The following is a 22,954-nucleotide window of genomic DNA, read 5'->3' on the forward strand; positions in this document are numbered from 1 at the left end:
ATTGTTTACTATTGTAATCTGTTCATGAATCTAAGTGGTTCGTAGGAATGAAACATAAAGCTGCGTTATCCGCAGACAGGAAACTGTTCATCATAAAGTGGTATCTCCCTAGAATAAAACGCCACTCCGTAACCCAAACGTGAGAATATCTGACCAAAGACGAAAAAAAGGAGAAGACAGGATATGCGAAGAGCGCTCGAAATCAGATCTTCTCTACAAAATCAACCGCCCGACCAGCTCGCTCGGCTTTACCAACTGTAGACGCCAACGCACTGCTGTCCATCCCATCAGAGTCGGATCTCTCATCATCGCCGGGTACAGCTTCACCCTGAAGCCGGAGCAGTGTCCGCAATGCATCCTCGTAGACCTCTGCAATCTCCCCATTCCGCCACCGCTCTGCCTCCTTGTCTGTTCCGAGAGGAATATTCAAATCCCACTGCTCTGATTCTTTCTCCGCCTGCTTCCGCCGTGATCTCTTCTCCTTTGTCTTTGCTGTTGCTTCTTCGGACTGTGGTTCTGTTTGGTTCGCATTCGCGTCGGCATCGGCATCACCCATCTCAACATCCTGACTTCCGCCCTCCTCTTCCTCCCCGTCGTCGTCTACCTCCCTATCCTCCTCCTCAATCACCCTCCCAAGCTCCTCAACATACTCCCTCGCCGCCTTCCCCGGCGCATCCCTTCTCAACTGCGCCACCGTTGTCGTCAACGATTCCAACTGGGCATACAGCGACGACACCCGCGCCGCTAGCTTCCCGTCAAACGGCTCATACTCGACGGTCTCCGCAGGCGCCGTAAATGCAGCCGGGAAGGGGAACTCAGGCGACGACGAGTCAAGCCCGTTGATTGATACACTGGAGGAGGCGCTTGCATACGTGCGGTTTATGAACTGCATACATGACATTTACCCGTTAGTACACGGCACCTCCATTCATAATAAATAAACAAATTGAGCGCCATGAGATAAGACGGAGGGAGAAGGGGTATAAATACATCATCAACAAGCTCGCGCACGCGCTCGCGCATAGGATCCGGCCCATTGTTTGGGGCCGCGGAGGGGGGAAGATGCAGGTCGAGTTTTTGGCGGGAGAGGGCGACGGTGTTGCCGTGGAGGTAGGTGAAGTCTGCAGCGGATTGGAGCTCGATTTTGCGGTAGTGTGAGGAGTCCATCGTCTTCCAATTGTTGCTATGGACTGGATGAAGATGGGAGGCAGGGTGTAATTTGGCGGGATTGATAGGCTGCTTTGGATAAGAGTTAACTTAGTTTACTGACTGGAGACGCGTCGGGACGGAGGGGAACTCTGCCTTGGTGCCTTAACGGTTTTGGGAGCCTGAGTGCCTGACTAGGTATCTGCCTGAGGCCGGAATTGGAGTAAGGCCCGAAAGGGAAATTTGGCTCCTCAGGCAACAAACTAACTGCAGATCCGCCCCACAACGACGTCATCCTCGATCTCTAGCTTGATCGGATTCTTCTTGTTTTAGGGGAGGATTTTCGTTTGCGTCTCCTTGGAACTACAACCACCTTTTTCCTTTCTCTTTGGAATTTGCAGCGGGGGTTTGACACTGTGAAAGAAGGAATATGATCTTTTTTACTTATATCTAACTAGAGCGACCGAGCCGGGGCTGCGAGCGCTGAGCAATGGATACCACCAACATCCAGCTCGTTGACAAAACGGCCCCCGCTGAGCGTGCTACAGACGACTTAGCCGGAGGCTTTTCTAGGACATCCACCAGCACCAGCACCGGGTCTCGACTGTGGAACAGGCCGTCAATTCGCGCGGGCCGAGCAAGACGGAAATATGCAAAATGGCAACCTGATCGGTTAGGCGTTGCTCCTTCGAATGAGGGCGAGGCCGATCAGCCGTCGTCGGACGAAGGGGGCTTGTTGCGGGCAGGTACAATGACAAACACTCTCACCAACACGAGTACGATACAGGAGGGTGTCAGTAGCGACCATACGAACGGTTACCAATCCGATTCACAGGGCCTCTTTGAGCAGAATAATACGGCAGAGCAAATCCAGCAGCAGGATTTCGGCGCCGGCACTGGCAATACGAGCGGGAGTGAAAGTGGAAATGGAACCACACATCAATCAAAGAACCACCCCACGATCTGTGGCTTGAAACCAGGAAGCGAGTTGGATATCTTGTCCGAAAACCAACGTGGCTGGTTCTTCTTCGGTATTCCGCTTTACTCGAGCCAGTCCCTCCTCAATATGGACCCACCGTCCTGGGTAAACGCGAGCGGGAAACGCAGTTTCGTCAATATAACAAACGCACAGCTCCCCGATCCGAGCTGGGAATGGGCATGGAAAACTTGGTACGTGGATATGTCGGGCGACGTTGACGAACAAGGGTGGCAGTATGCATTCTCGTTCTCCCTGTCGTCGTCATGGCATGGGACACATCCATTCTGGCACTCGTTTGTGCGACGCAGACGATGGGTGCGGTTACGAGTTAAAAAGGTTTCTCCTGTTGAAAGGCAGAGACAGAGTCGGACGGGCCTGGAGATGGGCCATACGCTTAATGAAGATTACTTCACGATACATACGGGGATGAGAAGGAAACGGGCTTCTAGCTCTGAGAGGGCGTCTCGGACGACATCGGTGAATTTGGAGAGCTCTGCTGCGAATAAAGAAGGAGATGAAGGCGTGGATGAGATTAGGAATATCCCCTCTTTGATGTATGCGATCAAGGTTGCGATCGTGGACCGGGAGAAGTTCGATGCTGTGAGAAATTTCGTCGATGAAGGAGGAGAGGAGATCTACTATCTGGATGGGAAGGTAAATAGAACTTCACGAAACGTGTAATCACCATGGACAATGCTAATGCCTATTAGATCCCCGAAATCATGAACCGACTCGTCTACCAGACCTCCCGGTGGCAGCTCCTCGCATATTTAAACGACACCATCCAAAAGATATCACAGCAACAACAGAGCCAAGAGACTAATGAACAAACTATGATGGAGGCCGAAAGTCTTCGCCGCAAGCATGAATATCTCTCTCGTGCCGCCGACACAGCAGAGCGGCATCTCGTTGGCCCCGTAGTATTCCACGAACCCAACGCGAATGAGGGTACAAAGCGGGACTCAGCAACAACAGAAATGCTCGATCTTACGCCGGATAATAGAAGGGATAGCCTCTTGTCTCGAGTCTCTGGCAGGTATTCGTTCCAGCCGATGGACAATGGAGGTGAGATTAGGGGCATCCCGGCAGAGGCGGAGATTGGGCATGATTTCCATATTTATTGAGTTACGATTGAGCATATTTTGGGTCTGGGTTGGATTTGCTACACTGCAACGCTCTTTTAAGATTTCTTTTTTGTCATTGTCATCGATACCCTTTTCTCTTTGTATAAGTCGAGAACTTGAGGGCTTGCGCCGGAGTGCCTATGGAGTTCTACTCCGGCCTGCTATTGGGGCAAACTTTGGATACTGTATATTACAGCCGGTGATAAATAAGATATAGCATTTAAACACTGGGTTTCCTATAAATTCTATAACTTACCTGGTTGGTACGTTTTATTGCTGCAAAGTTACGCTCTTCCTCTTTTGACGCCCGAATATCGGCCAAGTCGTCTCACCGCCCGGGCAGATCGAGCTCCCCGAAAAGCTTCATCCGTCACCCGAAGAGAAAAGTTGCGTCTGTCCTGCCACGTCTAATACCTCCCCTCACGTTCTCTATATGCTGTAAATATCCCTTTGCCGGTCCACCATATGTTTGCGCGCGGCCGCTCGTGTCTGAAAAGATGCGGTCTCTCGACAATTCTCGCGGAGCATGCTGCGGGCGCCGGACCTCATCCCGACGAAGCCCTTCTCTTCCTCTACCCTCGCTGGTTCACAACGTCGGTCCGACAGCAGCGGAGATCAATAAACTCGGCTTCTAATCGCAGTTATATCTCGCATGGTAACAATGGGGCACTCCTTTCCCGTTCAACCACACACCGCTCGCCGACTCGGAGACAGTCTTTCGTCGGCGTCTCTACGAGGAAAAGATGGTTATCCCGCGGGTCTAAGCCTAAGCCTACAAAACCCGATCTAGACGACGCGGTTGAGAAGCCCCAAAAGAGAGAAACACCGACACCGGTGACGCGAACCAAAGCGGCGAAGAAGAGCGGCACTGGGAAATATGGAATATTCGATGCAATTGCAAATATGGAAAATGAAAGCCAGCGGGGGATTGATTCGGCGTTTCTTGAGCACAATTTCGATATACTTTCGAAGCCTGGGGCGCCGCGGTGGCCTCCAGCATCTTCGGATCGTCCGTCTCGACAGGCAGTGCGGAAAAAGCGAGACCTTCTTCGACATTTACCACCCCCGCAAAGCCGCAAAATACTGCGTCGGCAGTTCTACCTCGGTGAGGTGCCATTCAAGCAGCGGCTTGCAATATATAAGCAGATAAGGCAGTTCCTTGAAAGTGCAGAGGAACAGGCCGAAAAGGCAGAGTTTCTCAAGCCGAGATTCTTCACACAGCAGGACTTGCATAGAAGGGAGGTCCTCGTTCCTGATGAGACCATTGCTAGTTTTGCTGGCGTGTCAGAGAAGTTTTCGCAGTCGGAGAATATTTGGTTTGAAGCGCTACGACATGGTTGTAGGGTACATGTTCTGCCTTCTGATGAGAGCGAAGGCCACAATCGAAAGGTTATTCTCTCGGGTTCAGCTCGAGCCACGGAGTTGGTTGCGGACCGCCTCCTAAAAACACGAGAATTGCAGGAGCACGGAGATCCCTTAATCGATATTAAGAAACCCCCGGTTCCTGCTTTCCCTTCCCGCCTGGCCTTTGAGAGAAGCGGCACCCTTGCGCCATTAATCCGGACCGTTTGGAGCTACAAGACCAATCCACGGCCACGCGTGATTTTTGACTTGCTTAGTGCTAAATCAGAAAGCATATCTACTGTCAAGGCTTTTGTGGAACACGTGGAGGGGCTTGTAACATCTCTACCGTCAACTCAGCGCCATGAATCGCCTCATCCGCGACGGGTAGCTACAGCCCTGCGGGAGCTATTTTGCCACGAAAGCCGACAACAGCTGATATCCACAACGGCATTAAACACTGCCATCTCGTTTCTGCTCCAACATGGTTTCATGAACGACGTCCAGGAATTGATCGACCGCGGCGGCCATGTTGCAACCATTGAGACCTTCAACATACTTTTGAGATCTGCGGCAAAAAGACAGAATCTTGGTTTCTTTAACCTCGTGCTGCGGGTCATGGGTCGCTTGCGCGTTCGACCTGATGTCCATACTTGGCTCGCATACCTTGAGTGTCTGATCTCGCCTGCAGCGAAAACTGACTTGGTCAAAGTTATGGAGAAGAAGGGTTATCTTAAGGATCCAGATGCCCTGAGGAGCGTGCTGCGGCTGATGATTAGTGAACTGCTCATAAAGCACTTCAAAGATGGCGGGAGCGTGGATGGGTTTTTCAACAAGATTGTCGAGACCGCTGGATTGAACTGGTTTCCAGCATCTCTGATCAGGAAGATGGTCGTTGTCACTGCCCAACTGGGGGATGCGTCTGCCATGACACGGATACTAGACATCTGCAAAGAAAACAGCCTCCCCCTCTCAAGCGACATAATAAACGACGTCATACGGTTTTTCCCCAACGACACTTTCACCGCGCTGCATTATATCATCATGTGCCTCCAGGGCCCAACCGCCGAACTCAACCAGGAGGCATACGCTCGCCTTTTCATCAATGCCCGCCGAAACAAGCACTACAATATCTGCCGCGTCCTTTGGAGATATGCCTGCATGAACGAGGCGGTATCACGCACTATGAGGGATGACGTGACCTTCCTTCTATTCCATAACGTTGCGCGTGAAGGTCTCGCAGAACAAGATAAGCTCTGGTGGACATGCGCCGGGAAAGTCCTTGTTGGAGTCGACCTACATCTTCCTGATTTCCCGTTTAAGAACGATCTCCTCCGAACCATTCCCCCGGAGTTCCACGATAATCCCGTCGCATCCTTCCTAACTCCGCTCAGACTGGAGGGAGAGGAACGCAGCAAGCAGCGTCTTGCAGCTAAAGCAATAGTCAAGCATGACGTCGAGATCGGCCCTTGGTACCGTCCGACGTACTCGCTGGCGCATATGCTGGAGGTCGCTGCTGAGCTGGACAAGCAATGGGTAGGCGTTCCGCGCCCTGCTAAATGGCTCATGCAGAATGCCATCCAAGTTCCAGTGGAGTTTGTTGGGCATAACCTCAAGGACTAGTTCTTGTGTCTACTTCACCGAGCGGGCTCGGCTTTCTGAATCTCGACTTGTATAATCAATCACCACCTGTGGCCACATTCTCATTGTATGATACATCAACCTCTCTTTATACCACGGCCACAGCCGCTGTACTTATATGCCAAATAGGCATAGAATCTAAACAAATAGAACCATGAGACAAGAAATTCACCCTTCTATCCCGAGCTAATGCAGTCATTATCATAAACATAAAAGTGGCATCTCAATATGCGTCATCACCTCCCATTCTCGTTCAGTAACGGTGCCGCCGGCGGCACAGGGGGAGCAGGGAGATGACCATAAGAATGAGCATTGTCTGACGGATGCGCATACGGGTCAAACGCCGTCCTCATCGATCCAACGCCTTCCTTCAGATACAGCACGAGCCGATACGCCGAGTTCCCGTTTAGGTAGTACCGATGCAGGCGCTTACTGCGCAGGAACCCGAGCCGTTCGTAAAGCTTAATCGCCGCGGTATTTGTGATTTCGGTTTCGAGGGCGATCTATAGGGACAAGTTGCACGCAGTGTTAGTGTTGTTCATTATGCAGGAGCAAATGAATATTTTTCAAGGTAACGCACCTCGTCTGCACCCCCCTTCTCCATGGCGTCAATTGCCATCCTAACTAATTTCGTCGCAATCCCTTGCCCGCGATACTCCTGGCTCACGGCCAGCATAGCAATATACCCGCGCAGGGGCCCGTGTCTGTGCGGCTCGAGCTTTGAAACGACAACGCCGACCATGTGCTCGTTTCCGGCGGTGTCGGTGTCCATTGCGAGGAAGCAGAGGTCGGCCCATTGGTAGAGGAAGTAGCGGTAGACGTAGATACTGTATGGTTCGGAGAGGTCCTTGGAGATAAGCTGGCGCATGGCGGCGACGTGGGTGTCTTCCTGGGCGGGGTTATAGCGGATGTAGTGGAGGGCGGAGGGCGAGCTTGCAGGGGGGTCAGTGGCTGTTGAGGAGGCCATTGTGGGCGTGTCAAGGAGAGAGCAGGAGAATGAGGGGGTGGAGGGAGACGGCAGGGCAAGAAGGGGGCGAGGAAGCTGGCGTTGTTGTCGGTGTTGGTGCTGTTATTGGTGCGGAGGAAGATGTCAAAAAAGAGCGCATGTGATTGAGCTTATCGGAGGGACTCGATTTTGTCCCTCACACGACTTCCCTCCTCTCTCGATCTCATCGTCTGTATTATTCCTCTATACTTCCAATTGCATCTTTCCTGCTGTATTCGTTTGTTTCCCCCCTTCCCCCCTCTCCATCTCAATAACAACAGCCGATCCGTGGGCGATCGCTGCACGTCTCGCTCCCTATGCAGCGCCGTCGTCACGTCAAAGGCGACCACAACGACGATGTCCAAAACACAACTCGCGTGGACTCGTCCTCTGAAACGACTCCGCAACCGAAGCCAATAAACCTGAAGGGCGAAAGGAAAGAGTCGTTCATCACGAAGCCCAAGAGCAAACGCCGCAATGGCCTCATCTTCATGCTCGGCGGAGTCTTCGGGATCTTGTTCGCAGTGTTCTTCGCCCAGCAGCAGGATGTCATCAGTCTGGATTCCCTGATGGATCTGAATATAGACTCGTTGATGGATGTTATTCCGCAGAGTATAATGCGGGATGCGCGGGAGTTTTCGGTATGTAATTGGTATAGGGAATTAAATTTGAATAGGGTGGTACTAATGGTTGGCTACAGCAACATGAACGCGAAACAGTCAGTTACGATGCATTCTCCGTCGGCTTGAATCTCCGGTCACAAGGAGTCGAAGCGAAACATCCCATAATTATGATCCCGGGAGTTATCTCGACGGGGCTGGAAAGCTGGGGTACTAGTCCCACTTCACTAATGTACTTCCGTCGGAGACTCTGGGGTAGTTGGAGTATGATGCGAGCACTGGTGATGGACAAAGCAGAATGGAAGAATCATATCATGCTGGATAAGGAGACTGGGCTTGATCCGCCTGGGATTAAGCTGCGCGCGGCGCAAGGGTTCGATGCAACGGATTTCTTCATCACAGGGTATTGGATTTGGAACAAGATCTTGGAAAATCTTGCAAGCATCGGATACGACCCGACCAATGCGTTTACAGCGGCTTACGACTGGCGGTTGTCCTACTTGAACCTGGAAACTCGAGACCAATACTTTAGCCGCTTGAAGTCGTATATCGAGACGGCTGTCGAAGTGCAGGGGGAGAAGGTAACGCTGACTTCGCATAGTATGGGCTCACCGGTGACTCTCTTCTTCTTCAAATGGGTCGAGAGCCCGAAGCATGGTAACGGTGGTTCGGACTGGGTGAATCGCCATGTCGCCAATTGGATCAACATCAGCGGCTGCATGCTCGGCGCCGCCAAAGGCCTCACAGCCGTCCTATCCGGCGAAACACGAGACACAGCACTCCTCAACGCCTTCGCCGTCTACGGACTCGAAAAGTTCCTCTCTCGTGAGGAACGCGCCGAGATCTTCAGAGCTATGCCAGGCATATCCAGCATGCTCCCCAAGGGCGGCGAAGCAGTCTGGGGCAATTCCACCTGGGCACCCGACGACCAACCAGACCAACAAATGACCTACGGCAACCTCCTCAACTTCCGCGAAAATAACTCCAGCCTAACGCAGAAGAACCTCACCGTGCCAGAAAGTCTCGACTACGTCTTCGACCAAAGCGAGGACTGGTACCGCGCCCAAGTCCTCGGCAGCTACTCGCACGGCGTCGCCCACACAACCGCCGAAGTCGAGGCCAACGAGAACGATCCACGCACCTGGCTCAACCCGCTCGAGGCCCGCCTCCCCCGCGCACCAGACATGAAAATCTACTGCTTCTACGGCGTCGGCAAACCCACCGAGCGCTCCTACTTCTACCAGGAGGAACGCGACCCCCTCGTCAACCTGAATGTTAGCATCGACACAACCGTCACTACAGCAGATGGCACAGACCACGGCGTCGTCCTCGGCGAAGGTGACGGCACAGTCAACCTCCTTAGCACAGGCTACATGTGCGCCAAGGGCTGGAACATCAAGCGGTATAACCCATCTGGTATTCCTGTCAAAGTATACGAGATGCCCCACGAGCCGGACCGGTTCTCGCCTCGTGGTGGCCCAAATACAGGTAAATACTTCCTCCTCCGTCAAATAAACCACAATAAGCTAATGAAATGTAATGTGAATAGGCGACCACGTCGACATCCTCGGCCGCGCATCGCTAAACGACCTCATCCTGCGTGTTGCAGGCGGTCGCGGTGACGAAATCGAGGAGAATTTCGTGTCGAATATTAAGAAGTATGCGGAACGGGTTAAGATTTATGAAGAGTGAATAGGGAAACGAAAAACGAGATTTAGTATAATTTATATAGTTTACGTATGCACGGCAACTTTTTGAAGAAACTGGTAGGTTATTTTGTGATGATAATATTACCTATATAGATTTGTCAATCAATCAGTCAATCAGCCATTTAATCAAACGTTATAATTCACTAAAGGCACCGACCTGCTGGACGGGGTTCGCATAGATGGAAATATAGTACGCGGTTGGCCACAGTGTTATCAAGAAAATATTCTTTCAGAAGCAAGAAATAAAATATTAACAAAGTTGATAATAGTATACAAGTTGCCTTCATAAATCATAACACTACCGGATTATAAAAATAATACTGCTGCTATGGATAAAGCTCTCGCATCTCACTATCCAAGGGTGGGGAGTTGGCGTCGGAATTAGGAGCACCGAGGAAAGTGTCACACAAGAGGTGAGAGTAGGTGAGGTGAGATGATAGATGAATAGGAATGTGAGAGCGTCAACCCATAGCAAGCAAGCCCAGTCACTGTCCAAGCGGCTTCATGAGACAACGCATAGCCAATTCAGTCCAGATGTTACAATAATAGACATCCTTCAGTGAACCTCTAGCGAGTCCGATCCGAAACCGAGCAACATACCGGTGTTTCTCCTCCCAACTTCGCACCCGTCCGGTAAGTGCCAGAAAGCAAAGCAGTAAAGCCAAAGCCATGTGTATAGCCCCCGGGTATTCCGTGGATGAGTTCCACGATGAGCGATTGGATAAACCATGCGAGCAAGAAGAAAGTCCGTCCTTCCCCTCTTTCTATATGCCAATGCAAAGTTCGTGATGCACTGGAAAACAAAACAATAATAATAGCCATCTATGCACAGCGAGTGAAGTGCCAGAAGAAGAAGGTAAAAGGCGCCCCATTCCATGAATTTTTTTCCCATACAAAATGCTTCCAGTCCCATGCGCCAAGAGGGTTCGAGTGATCGACCCGAATGGTAAAAAATAAAGTATATATAATAGTCGAATCGAAAAATAAAAAGGGATTCGACTAGGTCAAAGGTAATAGCGAACGACGGAAGTGAGAATCGAAGAGGTGTGTCCAAAGTAGGTGGTGGACAGCTGACAAACGAATGTTTCCAACGGGGGCATCGGAAGGTCTTTGAAAGGGCTTTAAACATAAAACGCAATGTCTAGTCCCATTAGGTCCATTAGTATTATGACCGGGCAGTCGAGGGCGGCGATGAGCGATAATTCATGCCACGTTCGTGCCCAAACGGATTCGCAATGTCAATTCATGTACAGTATCAAGTGCGGCGAAGAGAGAATCGGTATCCCAGACAAGTCCAAACCGAGGACATTAAGGTTTGGATCGTTAGAAGCTGGAGTGCCGAGAAAAAAGGGTATTAAAAATATTAGTGTCGAAATCTGCTCGATGCAAAAAAAAAAAGCCAGAATGTCGTCAAATATTCTAACGCCGTCTCGTAAATAGATGCAATGAAGAGGAATGTGGGGTCGCTATATGCAGATCGAGGTTGATTCACGAGATCCTCAGGGGCTGAAGGCATGTCTGCCCGACTCGATATCGGTCTGAGGAGAAGTCAATGCTTCAGTTTCCCATGAGTAGTGGTCGTCAACAGGGCTTAGAGAGCCTGAGGAGATGGAGGACGAAGAACCAACGGTCCATTCATCGCTGTCGAGATTGAATTCTCCATCGTAGCTAGCCAAACCGTAGCCATACTCTACAGCGGATTCGCCGAATTCCACATAATCGTAGTCCCAACGGAACGTCTTGTCAAGCTGAACGCGGGGAAGGAATCGAGTCTTGGCGAAGTAGAACGAGATGGCAGCTAGCAGGCCACCTGCAACCAGATCGACCGCATAGTGGTGGGAGAGGTACATAGTTGCCCACCACATCCACAGAGTGTAGGTGACGAAGACGGGCTTCATGCGCGGGAAAACATGGCTCATGAACAGCGCGGCCAGAGTTGAGTCAGCAGCATGCAACGATGGGAACGCGCCGAAGACAACGGGCGATTGGTGGAAGCCAGAGGTATACAGGTCGATCCCGAACAGCTTGTCAATGCGGGCAAGACCAGCCGGGTCACCCTGAATCGAGTAATCGGCTGGGGCCAGTCCGAAGCGGTTCTCGTACCACGGCGGGGAGCACGGGAAAAACAGCTGAATGGTAACCGCGGCCATGCTGATATAGCCAAAAGTGCGCGCGAAGAGGGGAACAGTGCCCGGCGGCCCAAAGATGAACATGATCAATGAACAGACGAACGGAGCTCCATAGTGACAGATACCGTACGGCAGCCACGCCAGCACATCGAGCACAACGCTTTGGTGAGCGGATAGAATGTTACTGATGTTGGCGCCATATAGAATGTTCTCCAGAGCGGGCAAAACACGGACCCAAATCGCAGGACGCCAGTCGCTTGGAATAAACCTAAAGCATCGCATGAGAAACGGATCTAAAAGATAGAAATTGGGAATTCAGTGGGAATAACTTACTGGCAGGCGTAGAAGAATAAAAGCCATCCGGCAATCGGCAGAAAGGGGAGGAAGAACTGCCGGGTCATAGGGAGTAGAAGCGAAACTAGGAGCATAGTAAATATCCCCGTTTTGCCCAAAGGCCCAGGTGATTCGATGACGGTCAAAGAAAAGATGCCAACGATCAAAAGCAGCAGATATTGGAAATCATAGACAGTCCATCGATGGCTTTGCAGCGATCGTAGTGTATCCCCAGGCGACAACGACGTTTGTAGAGAGGCTATCGACGAGGTTGGAGACACTCTACTGCGCAGCTTGGACCTCAACTTTCGCCGCATACGATGCGGAACGAGAAGCTGAATGGACCGCCATGGGACCTGGATCTGAAGCTTTCCAAACTGGTTTTGCGTACGGTCCTTCCACGTCGGAAGGGTGGGATTCATATTTGCGGCGAGCCTCTACAGGCGAGACTCAATTATTTCCTCCAAGCGTAGTATTCCGGTCGTCCTTTCTTGTCCTGACCGTTCCGGAAGTCCAGGGGGTGGGAGGCGAGCAATAAAGTCGGGAGGCAGCGGCGGGAAGTAGAAAAGGGGTCTTCTCGAAATTAACGATGCGGCAAGGCAACAAGTCGATTCCCTGGCACCTCACCGGGCGGAGAAATTAGGATCGGGTCCCAAGGAACAAAGCGAAGCGCAAGCTCCGGTCTCCAGCGGCCAAACGAGGATGTCTTTGAGCCGTCACGTTGCAGGAGGTTTCACTGACGCAAGGCGGACAGTAAGGGCGAGCAGTCGAGAGAGAAACCTGGAACGCGGAGGTCGCGAGGGGCGCAGCTGGCCACGGAGCCGGAGAAAAGGCGTAGAGGGAGAGACCGAGGGGATGAGGAAGAAGAGAAGCACCGATGAGGGAGAGAAGAAGAAAAGGACGAGAAGAAGAGAAGATGAGGATTTTGGTGGAGGAGCACAAGCGCCAGGCAAGAGAAAGTCAGTCCACGGCCGGCCTGCGACGGGCCAAAACTTTCGGTACTGGTATTTACCGCCGCTGTTTCGTACGGATCGCACAGCCGCTATGCCTCGTGAGGTAATCAAAGAGTCAGGACTAACCCACAACAGGCCTAGCTCGCCAGTCAGCAGGCCTCGGCGCCTGGAGCTTCCGACATTCCGGTGCCTGAGAGGCCGAGTGGAACAGCTTGTGGAGGGAGTAAAATCTTCATCAACCAAACTATCGATCGCATTAACTTCGCCCTTGGCACCCTTACTGGTGTCAAAGCTCGCTTGAGGGGTTCTCTGGTATTGGCTGCCACAGTATCTTGCATCTTGCTATGTCCGGCGGTGAAGTGTTGTCTTGACCATGAAGCGCTGTCGTGACCTCGTGCTCAGTTGCAGTAAGCGCTCTGATGGACCGGAACTCCCGGATGTGATGACAGTGCAGAGGGAATCAAATCAAAAAGGAGACTCATATGCATTGGTAGCCAACTGGAAGCTGCGGATCTCCAGAACCAATTTCTCTGGGCCCACTCTGGCCCAGCTTCCAGCCAACCACAGGGCTTCTTCCCGCCAAGCAGAGTGGTCCCTGAAGACTCTCCTCATTTCCCTGGCAGCTCAACAGGAGTCCAGGTCGCGACTCGCTGAAGCTGTTGCCTGTCAGTTTTGTTGACCTCGACAAAGAGCTGCCCAGCCATCTCTTTTCTCTCGTCTGATTCTCGTTGTTGACCTGCGCTTTGTTCAGGGGTTGTTGGACAGCCGACAGGTCCTGTACTCCGTATCAGTAATCTACTAATCTTACCGCGCCGTTGATAAGAAATAGTCTGACATCAACACCATCCATGCGCGCAGCTCAACAAGGATCCGAGCTCAGGCGGGCGATAAAACTCCGAGCGCCTGGATTTTACTGCCCTTGCCTGTCAACATAAAAATTCACATGGATAGCCCAGTCAAGCCGTCGCAGTGCCGAATCTCCGCTGCAGTCATCGATTGGGCACACGAGCCTGCACCCAAAAGAGGAAGTTGTGGCTGCGATACGCGATACACGATACGATACGGGCAGGCTTACGGTACGGTACGCAGAGATCACGGCCCCGGCAAAGTCTCTCGGACCGTGGACGAAGTTGATCATTCATGCATCCGAGCAGTTTAATGCAGTTTGCACGCCACCTCATTCGCCTACAGCGGGCATTGACTGGATGCTCTGGCAATCTGGGTTTTGCATAAGCTGAGCAGCTGACCTTGCACGCGAGGGAGAACTCTCGTTTTCGTGTCGGTTGCCGCCTTTGACAGCACAATTTACGGTCGTTTCAGGATTGATTAAAGGAAGAATCCAGGATCAAAGGCAGAAAGAGCTGGCCAGCTTCGCCTCGCTTCCAAGTTCCAATCTGACTGGACCTTTTTTTTTTTTTTTTTTTTCTTTCCGCCGTAAAGAGGACCCGTAATAGTACCGCCCGTCAGCCATTCACGGTTGTCGTATTCGTTCAGCTGCATCTCCGAACATCGTTGGCCCGTGGGCGATGCAGTGAGATCGGGCATGAAATCATCAAATCACCGATGGGTGTCACTAAATTAGGACAAAGCAGTCTCCAAGCATTTAGGCTGCTCTGTTCTTTCACAGCGCCAGCGTATATCAAGGTGCACAGCCCCGCCAAGGGCTCAGCGGTGATCTGTGAGGCTTGGACTACCATTTACGAAGTCATCGATCACCACACTCTCAATCGAGATTCAAAGCCAGGGTCAACTAGGCACCGTCCATCCAGCAAACATGACCAGTGCTCAAATGGCGCAATGGTTCCATGCTACATGCCAGCGGGAGTGATTTCATCCCATACATCATAAGTTCAGCACGGACAAACGACATCGCGATCCAGTGTGGAGCTCAGCCCTGTTCCATGCTGGCATTTCTTGCTTGCAAACTCGCCAACATCATGATCCACGTCCGTTGTGTCCGACAACCGAGTAAGAGCTGGCGCTGCTTTCGCCTCGAAGAGATAACTGAATACGATTCGCCGCGACTCAACCCTCACTGCCTTCCGTGCGACAGGGCCGACAAGGCGTTGAGGGCCAGAATATGAACAATGAGATCATCTCACATATCGCCCGGTATTGCCGGTTGAGGTCTCCACCAATTTCTCAGGAATGTTCTCAAACAATTGACCTTCAGGCCTTTCCGATCGATGGTTCATAAAGGAATGTGGAAATGATACCCGACCGGGGATAACTCGGCCGAGCTCCAAAGAGCACAGTGGCGTTCCAGAAGAGCAGTGTCTGCTTACCTGATTGTGATTCCAGGGCAAACAAGATGACGTCCAGACCGCAATCAACTCTTCTACGTTGTACGGTGTACGGTGTGTATGCCCCTCACATCGTTCTTCCATCCCCAAAACCCTCAAACAGGTTCCATGCATACTCCATACTTCGTACTCCGTCCCAGCCCGCCCATGATGCCATATGCCATCAGCATCCGCATTCTTGGTGAGATTATCAACATTCCTCACCAAACTCAGAGTCAGCCCAAGCCTGACACCTGCAACACCCTCCCCATCAATCCCCACATACTGAACCTGTCTCAGCCTCGGGGGCGCCCAGTCCAAGCCCTTGAAACGAGCGAACAGCAAAGTATGCACGGAGCAAGAGGTAAGAACTTATCTCAAAGCAGTAGTACTCCTCGCACTCGTAGTATCGCAGATCCAGCGCTGCGGAGTAAGATAACAACAAAACTCCGAGGCGCTTATCAGCGGAGTAACCTACAGAGTTCAGGTAGGGCTCGTAAACGAGGCGCTGCTGCGCTGTCAACTCTCTGCCGGCCCCGTGGCAGTGCAGGGCTATATTCCATTCCACCCATGGATGCTTGCCGCATTCCATAAGCCCCTTGCGTTGAGCGAACCCAAAGTCAGAACCAGGAGTCATAGCCAGGAGGGCTTAGGAGCCACGACAAGGAGACAGCAAATTCCACGACCGTTAACGAAATTCCATGTGGTAGCAATAACCTTCAACGGATATCTTTCCCTATCGGTGGATATTTGGCGCGCTGAAGTCAGCCTCGTCGTACTCGTATCAAGCTGAACCTGAACACCCCAGCCACGATGCATTACGTAGTTGAGCTAAGAGTCGAAACTGCTCAGCATTGAGCATGGAGTAGTCCAGGCAGCAGCTGGATTGTTTAATTAAACTATGTAACCACCGTTTCACGTCTGGTCTTGACCGGGACCCGCTCCTATTTACGTTGGCTTACCCCTGTTTTAACGGCTGTCTTACCCTGGAATCTGTGCTCTTCAGCGGATAGGATGCCCCGTATCCATGGAGTTGGCGACGTTCGTATCGAGGATCCTTGGTTGAGCCGGCTCGACCAGGCAGCATAATAATTCTTAATTCTTTGGAATTGATTGGGGTGCTATTTAAGGAGTTTAATAATGGCCATATATATATTTATATTTAGGAGTGTGGATTAATAAATACTAGGTAACTCTTGAGCCTGCTAAGCCATTTGACGACTAGATCTTCAACCCACCTAGGCAGGCCACCATCATAAAGTACAATCGAGATCTTATTGAATAGATTAGTGTCATTGGGTAGCACTACGCATTACAAGGTCGCTTAATTTATTCAAAGCAGTTTATGTATGCGCGCTATAACATGTGCTCGAAAGTCTTGGTGCGTGAACGCGGCGTACCATGGAGGATATATATATATTTCGTCAAGCCAACAACATAGGGTTGTTATCAAATAAACCAACAGATATTAATCTCTTACTATAGGATAGACCGGGAATATGACTGGAAAGATAATGAATCCTTTATATATTATAATATACCTACACCTGGCTAGTATCCCCTCCGCATGGGCGAGTTAGGGTTTAGGCGAAGAACAACAAGATTCAAGGGAGGAGGGCTCCAATCACACCGACTGAGGAACTCTGAGATTAAGCAAAGAATATACAAAATCAAAAACTAAAATTATTAGACATTAACTAAACATTATCAAGTACATGGAGTGATCTTTCCATCCAAATCCAGATTAGATATAGCATGTAACCAGCGTTAAAGAAATGATTACGCCATGGATCTAAATCAAAATTGACACGGCGTTGCTTTCAGGATACAGCACTTGGTACTTGAGGTTCTCCCAGCTATCCACCTCCTTTGCGTAGTTTTCAAATTCCTCTTTGCTCTGATCAAGCTGAGTGAGGAAGTCAGTTGCAGCTTTTGCAATGGCTTGATCCGATTCCCCTTGTTTAGTGCGAAAAAGGCCGGCCGCAGATTGGGCGTAGTGACGCAAGGTTTCATCGTTGTCCGGGTTCTTGTTGAGCAGGTATGGGATATGGGAAGCGAGAAGCCATTCAGCAGGTTGGTTCATAGGCAACGCCTTGACCAGGTCTTGCTCGGTATAACGCAGCAGTTCCTCCAGAGTTTTCGGAGGCTCTTCGAAAAGACACGGTGGCTTGTTGACCACAAAGGACAGGTAGTAGTTCTGTAGATAATTGACGGCAGTATGCTGAGGTGACGCGATATGGATACACATGGTCACACAGTCAACCAGTTCATCGAATGTTTTGATCTCGGGGAATGTCTTCAGATTGGCACCATTTGGATTTTGCAGCTCTTCAACCCAGGCCTGAATCTGCTTGTCTGCCTTGATTTTGTCGTCGGCACCAGGCCCACCGTATATAGCAGCGAGAATGCCCTTGACGAACTTCCTGATCTTCCACCACATGCTGTTGATGCACTTAGCGTACGCATAGTTGTGAAACTTTCCATCACCGAGTTTCTCTGGAGGGAATCCACGGTTCTTGAGCTCTGTTGGAACATAGTTCTCCTTGAAGTCGAATTTGGTGTACGCATCCCAGATGAATTTGCTCGCCTGTTTGTCTGAGAACCCAACTAGATCAAGAACAACATGGGGCACAAGGGTTGATCGGGCAGCCTGATTCAGAGCCAGGGTCTTGCGCCAGTGTGGCCTGAGCAACTGCAATACCGCATGTTCATCGTCGAATTGTCGGTTAGAGGCAACGATGATGGCCTCTTCAATAAAGTGAGTATTGGTAAGGTGGGCCGTGACTTCATGCTGGAACCAGTCACTACTCTGGACGCAGGTTTTGGCTATATAGGACTCGACCAGTCAGCGCTTGGACATGACAAGAAGACATAATTGGGGGGTACTGACCGTATCTCCAAGGCCAGTCCTTTTTCTCCTCCTCGAGCTGATGTTCCTTCTCCCGAATGTCGGCTCCCGTTCTGAGGTCCTTCGACTTGAACATTGTCCTGTTGAAGATTGTCACAGAGTCCCTGGCGCTATCTCGCCAGTCGATCACAATAGCCAACGGGTATAGCTGGCCTGTCTCGTTGAGATAGTAAAGACACACTGATGCGCAGTTATACCGATAGCCATATTTGCTCCACGGCCAAACGCCATCTTTCCAGTACTGTTTGATGTCACCTGCGGGGTCCATTCCGGCAGCTTTGCGGAAGTAGCTATAATCCTGCATGTATAGGGACTCTCGGGAGCTGTTTTTGAGATCCTTTATGATATCAGTAATAGCGTGATCCTCGTGGTCGTTTGAGGCCTGAATAAAATGGTCAAGCCATTCATCTGAAGCTTGCTTGATAGTTGTTGGGTTGACCCCTGTGAGCTGCTGCTGGGCGAACGCGGCATCGCTGTACCAGTCCTCCAACTCTCCCACATTGGGTTTATCGAATATATCATTCTTTGGCTTGTCTTGTTCTCTTCCCTTAAAGTCTTTTGATATCTCGAGCCTTTTTTTGTTATAATCTTCCACTTCTTTGAGTGTCTTCCCTTCATCCGGTGTGCCCAGTTCCCCAAGGTGCCATCTGGCAATCTCTGAGGCCGCCCACCGTTTGTACCACACGAGAAAGCCACGCATCAGGGCCCCCGCCTGGGTCAGACGCATGCTATCAAAAATATTATCTAGCGGGAGGTCTAGTCTCTGATCCTTTGATGCCTCGTCGTCTCTACCGACAAGCTTCAAGTGGGGTGGGAAAACGTCGTCGTCGCGGGTGAATAAGTAATGCTTGCGCTTCTCCTCCGCAGGCCGATTCGGGGGAAGCGAAGAATCGAACTCCATTACCTCCATGAAGGAGTGGTGGCTGTCGAGGCGTGTCAGCTGTATACTACCAGGGGAATCGGAATGCAAAGCAAATTACCGGTGCTCGATGATTTCATAGGTCTTCAGCAGCGCCAGCTGGGTACCCCGGTATGTTACTTCCTGAGATGTATCGGGCACAGGAGCCTGCTCGGTGGTTTTGCCCCCTGCTGTGGTCTCGGGCCCCAGGGAGAAAGGAACTATCTCATGCTTGTCGGGCAAGAGTCCGAGGTTCGTCAATTCATTGATAAACACGCCAGTGTCGATGCTGTTGAGCGGAGGGGCCCCAGGCACGAAGCCTGGACCTGAAACGCCAAAGTTTTCACCCATGGCTAGTCAATCAATCAGTAGATTTGTTACAATGATTGAGAAGAAGATCGATGGGATTGGAAGCCCTAATATACTGACTCCTATGCCTGATACTAGTATTTTTGTCTTGATATCACGACTATCCTCTATAGATAAAACACTGCACGTAATTCATTTCAACAGCCAACCATAGCAGACTGTTTTGTGGGCATCTCATGTAGAAAGCATCTGACGTAAACATTTCGAGGATCTACACCAAAACGGACCGTACCGCGCGGCGACTGGGCCGAGCCGAATGACATACTTAGTCCGTAAGACGAATTGTGAATTAAAATAATTATTATTCCATATCTATTCTTGGAGCGAGTGGAAGGCGGATCAGTATCCGACTGTAACCTCAGCCTGCCACCGTCGTAGATCCTGGAGACGAACCGTGGTTGAAGCCAGAGGACAGTAAGTAGTCGGATTGTACAAGCCCAGCCTATTAAATAAAGCTAATCTACTGGATCATTGCTATTGTGGTTTCATCATGTACATAAGACTTCTATGACCTCTACTGTCGAAGAACTACCGCACTGGAGTCAAGCCATTAGGGCTTGAAGACTCCGCATTGAAGCTACCAGTACCCTGCCTATACACCGTCGATCTAATGACAGTATTCTGTATTAGTCTCATCTAGAAGCAGTCTCCACTTCGGTTAGACCGGATAACATTCTCGCAGAATACTAGTATAAACCTGTCGACCTTCTCGTCCTTCACCAACCAATTAAAATGGCCCTCAGGCGTCTGGTATCACTCGCATAGCTTGAGCAGCTCACCCGTACGGACATCCCAGACCTTCACAGTGTGGCCACCGGAGGACGTTGTTAGTTGATCGTCAGGTAAGAAAGTGACTGAGTAAATCTCATGGAAATAGCCCCCGAAAGTACGACGCAACTCACCAGTCTGGGCGTCCCAGACCTTGACAGTCTGGTCAAAGGAAGCAGACGCCAGCAGTTGACTGTCTAGTGAGAAGGAAACCGAGCTCACCCAACCCAAATGGCCCTTGAGCGTCTGGAGTAGCTCACCCGTACGCGGGTCCCAGACCTTCACAGTGTGATCATCGGTGCCGGACGCTAACAGTTGGCCGTCTGGTGAGAAGGCGACCAAGCGAAGCCAGCTGGAAAGCCCAGTCCCTGTGTCCTTCACTCTGGGTGCTAGGCTCCAGGGGGATGACTCGTTCTTGAATGCTCTTTTGAATATCGAACCTTCTTTCGTAAACATCAACCCTATTGAGTAAAGCTGAAGGGGGCTAGTTTCAGCTATCTGGCGATTTCGAAGAATAAAATGCCACGCCTCAGACATGAAACCCGACAGCTGATGATTTTCGTAAGTCTATATTCGTTAGTATCTGCTAATGCACGGAGTGTCTGCCTCTGCGTACCGGTATGGCTAACCGTAGTCTCTGGACCATTTCAACGACGTCAGAGAGGGCTCCCAAAAGACTCATTGCTTCAACCCAATGGAGGAAATGGGATTCAAGAAATGAAACAACCTGAGTGAGCTCAGTAACTGGGTTGTTCTGTATCAGATGGTGTACCCAGTATCGGCAGGCATACTGTAATTCTGATGGCAGGCAGTGGCGGAGATTCTCTTGATCAATGTCGTTCCTGGGGGTATCATGTTGCAAGTTGCAGATATTCTTCCGTAGTCCATGTTGCATGACTTTGAGGCATTGGACACCCAGTCTCTTATGGACCAAGCCCTTGTCTATCCAGAATGGAGATTCTTCCTGCTTATTATCGAGAAGAAAATCCCGGAATGAGATATGTGAGATCCGAACTGGCTCATCTGGCGTGGCAGGAACATCAAGAACAGACTGGAACAGCTTGAATTGCTTCCGGACCGTGTCGGTCTCAATCTGTACAAGGTTTACAAAGGAATCTACCGACAGCGGAGTAGCGAAGAGAATGAGAATGCCAATTGTATTCTTAAACTCGTGCATCAACTGCCGGGTTTCCTCTTCATCCGTATTCGTGAGAAGTTGATTTAAAATGGGCATATATGTACCCTCCATCTTTGTCGTATACTTAGTTTTGTCACTTAGGATAGCTTCGAGGAGCTCTGTAGCACTCCCACTGTCGCCACAAACGAATCGAAAAAGAGTAGTAGTGGAAATGAAGGACGGAGCAGTTCTCTCGACCAGTGTATTGATCATCTTGTCCCCGGGCCAGTAGTTGGGAGGCCACACTCTTGCTGCAGCCGCGAGAATTCATTATTCAAGTACAGTCTGATATCGTGTTCTATCGCAGGATTAGGGATCTCGTGAATGATCAGATGTTGAAGCCCTAACTTGACGGGTAGATCAGGCCTGCTTGTTAGCAGGAATCGCACCTGCACTGATCGTGATTCCTGGACACTGGGTAGAAGTTCTAGAATGTCTCGGACATCACCATCTTGGTCGCATTCATCTAGTGCATCAATCACGATCAGTATGGTTGAAGTTGGGCCCGGGTTCAAGGCAATAAGTGGCTGTAGGATGAGCTTCTGGAACTGTTCCTCAAGTCCTCTTCCTGCGATATCTGGATTTTTCCCTATTACATGTTGGATGCTGGAACTCCGCTGAGGTATAGCATCTCCTAGCTGTTTAGCCAGTGCTGAAAAGAGTAGTTTGGCATTACCTCTGTCCTGTTCGCCCCTTTTGAAGATGAAGCTGGCCCCCAGGATTCCCTGCCTCCTGGCACAGCTTGAAACTGTCCGGGCAATAGTTGACTTTCCCGATCCAGCTATACCAGTCAACCAGAATAGACACTTCCCAGGGCTCTTCATCCAGTTGTCGATCTTGCGAAGTACGTCCACCTGGGTTCCTGGGAGGCATTTGATCCGTTGATTTTCGTCATTGAATGTCACTCCTTTAAGGTCTATCTTTGGATGAACCAGATGATGAGATTGCCTGAACTATGGGTTAGCTCTACCTTTTAAGGCCGATTATACACCTACGTCTTGCTCAGCATCAACGATAGCCAAAACGAGGATTCATATCTCTCGATTTCACGAATGACGTTGGTTACGTCGTTGGCTGTCATGGGCCATGTCCATCGTTGAAATTCCCATCTACTTAGCAGTGTCTGCGTTGTTTCTGGGTCGATTTTGTCCCGTAGCCTGCTGAGAGTTGCAGAGCATTTGGCGATATCCTCAAGCAGGCCTGCTTGTGTCGGTATCTGGCTGTGAAGAAGCGTTTGAAGCGGTTCGAGTGTCTGGGACAAGGCACCAATCTGGCGCTGTAAGAGGGAAATATCCCACCATACTTCTTTAACTCGACCGACGTTGAGATACCTCCGAAATATCCGAGTGATGGCTTCTATTATTTGGATGATTTCAATAACGCTTGCTGTGTCTGAAAGCGGATCCATAATCAAAATAACCATTCAGTAATGCTTGGGGAACTGAAGATGGCGAAGATGGCTGAGTTAAACACCAAGAGTGCAGGCGAGATGCTCTTGGCTGGAGCCTGGATTCCCTTGGGAGAAGGATAGTATCGAGAGAGCCAGATTCCAAGAATTAGACTATATATAGGGTTATTAAAGGCCCAGGGAC

At 50.5% G+C, this 22,954-nt stretch overlaps 10 protein-coding genes across 10 annotated transcripts; 3 read left to right on the forward strand and 7 right to left on the reverse strand.

Moving 5' to 3' along the window:
- Positions 1 to 70: 70 nt before the first annotated feature.
- ASPVEDRAFT_39776 (uncharacterized protein) lies at positions 71 to 1,247 on the reverse strand. The gene is made up of 2 exons (XM_040811998.1): positions 991 to 1,247; positions 71 to 886 (listed from the first exon to the last, which is right to left on the reverse strand). Exons 1-2 carry the CDS (start codon positions 1,165 to 1,167, stop codon positions 203 to 205), a joined length of 861 nt encoding a protein of 286 aa, XP_040666092.1. The 5' UTR covers positions 1,168 to 1,247; the 3' UTR covers positions 71 to 202.
- Positions 1,248 to 1,487: 240 nt separating this feature from the next.
- Positions 1,488 to 3,481, forward strand: ASPVEDRAFT_70568 (uncharacterized protein). The gene is made up of 2 exons (XM_040816083.1): positions 1,488 to 2,779; positions 2,836 to 3,481. The coding sequence occupies exons 1-2, from the start codon at positions 1,637 to 1,639 to the stop codon at positions 3,247 to 3,249; spliced, it is 1,557 nt and encodes a 518-aa protein (XP_040666093.1). The 5' UTR covers positions 1,488 to 1,636; the 3' UTR covers positions 3,250 to 3,481.
- Positions 3,482 to 4,152: 671 nt separating this feature from the next.
- On the forward strand, positions 4,153 to 6,213 carry ASPVEDRAFT_127604 (uncharacterized protein; the record flags this gene model as incomplete). Its single annotated transcript, XM_040806474.1, has 1 exon — positions 4,153 to 6,213. One exon carries the CDS (start codon positions 4,153 to 4,155, stop codon positions 6,211 to 6,213), a length of 2,061 nt encoding a protein of 686 aa, XP_040666094.1.
- Positions 6,138 to 7,294, reverse strand: ASPVEDRAFT_39779 (peptide alpha-N-acetyltransferase MAK3). The gene is made up of 2 exons (XM_040811999.1): positions 6,812 to 7,294; positions 6,138 to 6,734 (listed from the first exon to the last, which is right to left on the reverse strand). The coding sequence occupies exons 1-2, from the start codon at positions 7,196 to 7,198 to the stop codon at positions 6,468 to 6,470; spliced, it is 654 nt and encodes a 217-aa protein (XP_040666095.1). The 5' UTR covers positions 7,199 to 7,294; the 3' UTR covers positions 6,138 to 6,467.
- A 239-nt stretch (positions 7,295 to 7,533) lies between these two features.
- Positions 7,534 to 9,528, forward strand: ASPVEDRAFT_81910 (phospholipid:diacylglycerol acyltransferase; the record flags this gene model as incomplete). The annotated part of the gene is made up of 3 exons (XM_040817109.1): positions 7,534 to 7,857; positions 7,917 to 9,324; positions 9,386 to 9,528. The coding sequence occupies 3 exons, from the start codon at positions 7,534 to 7,536 to the stop codon at positions 9,526 to 9,528; spliced, it is 1,875 nt and encodes a 624-aa protein (XP_040666096.1).
- A 251-nt stretch (positions 9,529 to 9,779) lies between these two features.
- ASPVEDRAFT_561072 (uncharacterized protein) lies at positions 9,780 to 10,859 on the reverse strand. Its single transcript, XM_040815164.1, has one exon. The coding sequence runs from the start codon at positions 10,672 to 10,674 to the stop codon at positions 10,102 to 10,104; it is 573 nt and encodes a 190-aa protein (XP_040666097.1). The 5' UTR covers positions 10,675 to 10,859; the 3' UTR covers positions 9,780 to 10,101.
- A 185-nt stretch (positions 10,860 to 11,044) lies between these two features.
- ASPVEDRAFT_126646 (phosphatase PAP2 family protein) lies at positions 11,045 to 12,429 on the reverse strand (the record flags this gene model as incomplete). The annotated part of the gene is made up of 2 exons (XM_040806381.1): positions 11,045 to 11,942; positions 12,008 to 12,429. The coding sequence occupies 2 exons, from the start codon at positions 12,427 to 12,429 to the stop codon at positions 11,045 to 11,047; spliced, it is 1,320 nt and encodes a 439-aa protein (XP_040666098.1).
- A 4,376-nt stretch (positions 12,430 to 16,805) lies between these two features.
- Positions 16,806 to 19,425, reverse strand: ASPVEDRAFT_165036 (putative lipoxygenase). The gene is made up of 3 exons (XM_040808634.1): positions 19,131 to 19,425; positions 18,133 to 19,073; positions 16,806 to 18,068 (listed from the first exon to the last, which is right to left on the reverse strand). The coding sequence occupies exons 1-3, from the start codon at positions 19,397 to 19,399 to the stop codon at positions 17,035 to 17,037; spliced, it is 2,244 nt and encodes a 747-aa protein (XP_040666099.1). The 5' UTR covers positions 19,400 to 19,425; the 3' UTR covers positions 16,806 to 17,034.
- A 745-nt stretch (positions 19,426 to 20,170) lies between these two features.
- Positions 20,171 to 21,434, reverse strand: ASPVEDRAFT_149299 (WD40 repeat domain-containing protein; the record flags this gene model as incomplete). Its single annotated transcript, XM_040808197.1, has 2 exons — positions 20,171 to 20,752; positions 20,802 to 21,434. The coding sequence occupies 2 exons, from the start codon at positions 21,432 to 21,434 to the stop codon at positions 20,171 to 20,173; spliced, it is 1,215 nt and encodes a 404-aa protein (XP_040666100.1).
- On the reverse strand, positions 21,414 to 22,770 carry ASPVEDRAFT_149300 (uncharacterized protein; the record flags this gene model as incomplete). Its single annotated transcript, XM_040808198.1, has 2 exons — positions 21,414 to 22,310; positions 22,358 to 22,770. 2 exons carry the CDS (start codon positions 22,768 to 22,770, stop codon positions 21,572 to 21,574), a joined length of 1,152 nt encoding a protein of 383 aa, XP_040666101.1. The 3' UTR covers positions 21,414 to 21,571.
- Between the last annotated feature and the right edge of the window lie 184 nt (positions 22,771 to 22,954).

The sequence above is a fragment of the Aspergillus versicolor genome (genome assembly GCF_001890125.1).
Source record: "Aspergillus versicolor CBS 583.65 unplaced genomic scaffold ASPVEscaffold_3, whole genome shotgun sequence".
Taxonomy (NCBI): Eukaryota; Fungi; Ascomycota; class Eurotiomycetes; order Eurotiales; family Aspergillaceae; genus Aspergillus; species Aspergillus versicolor.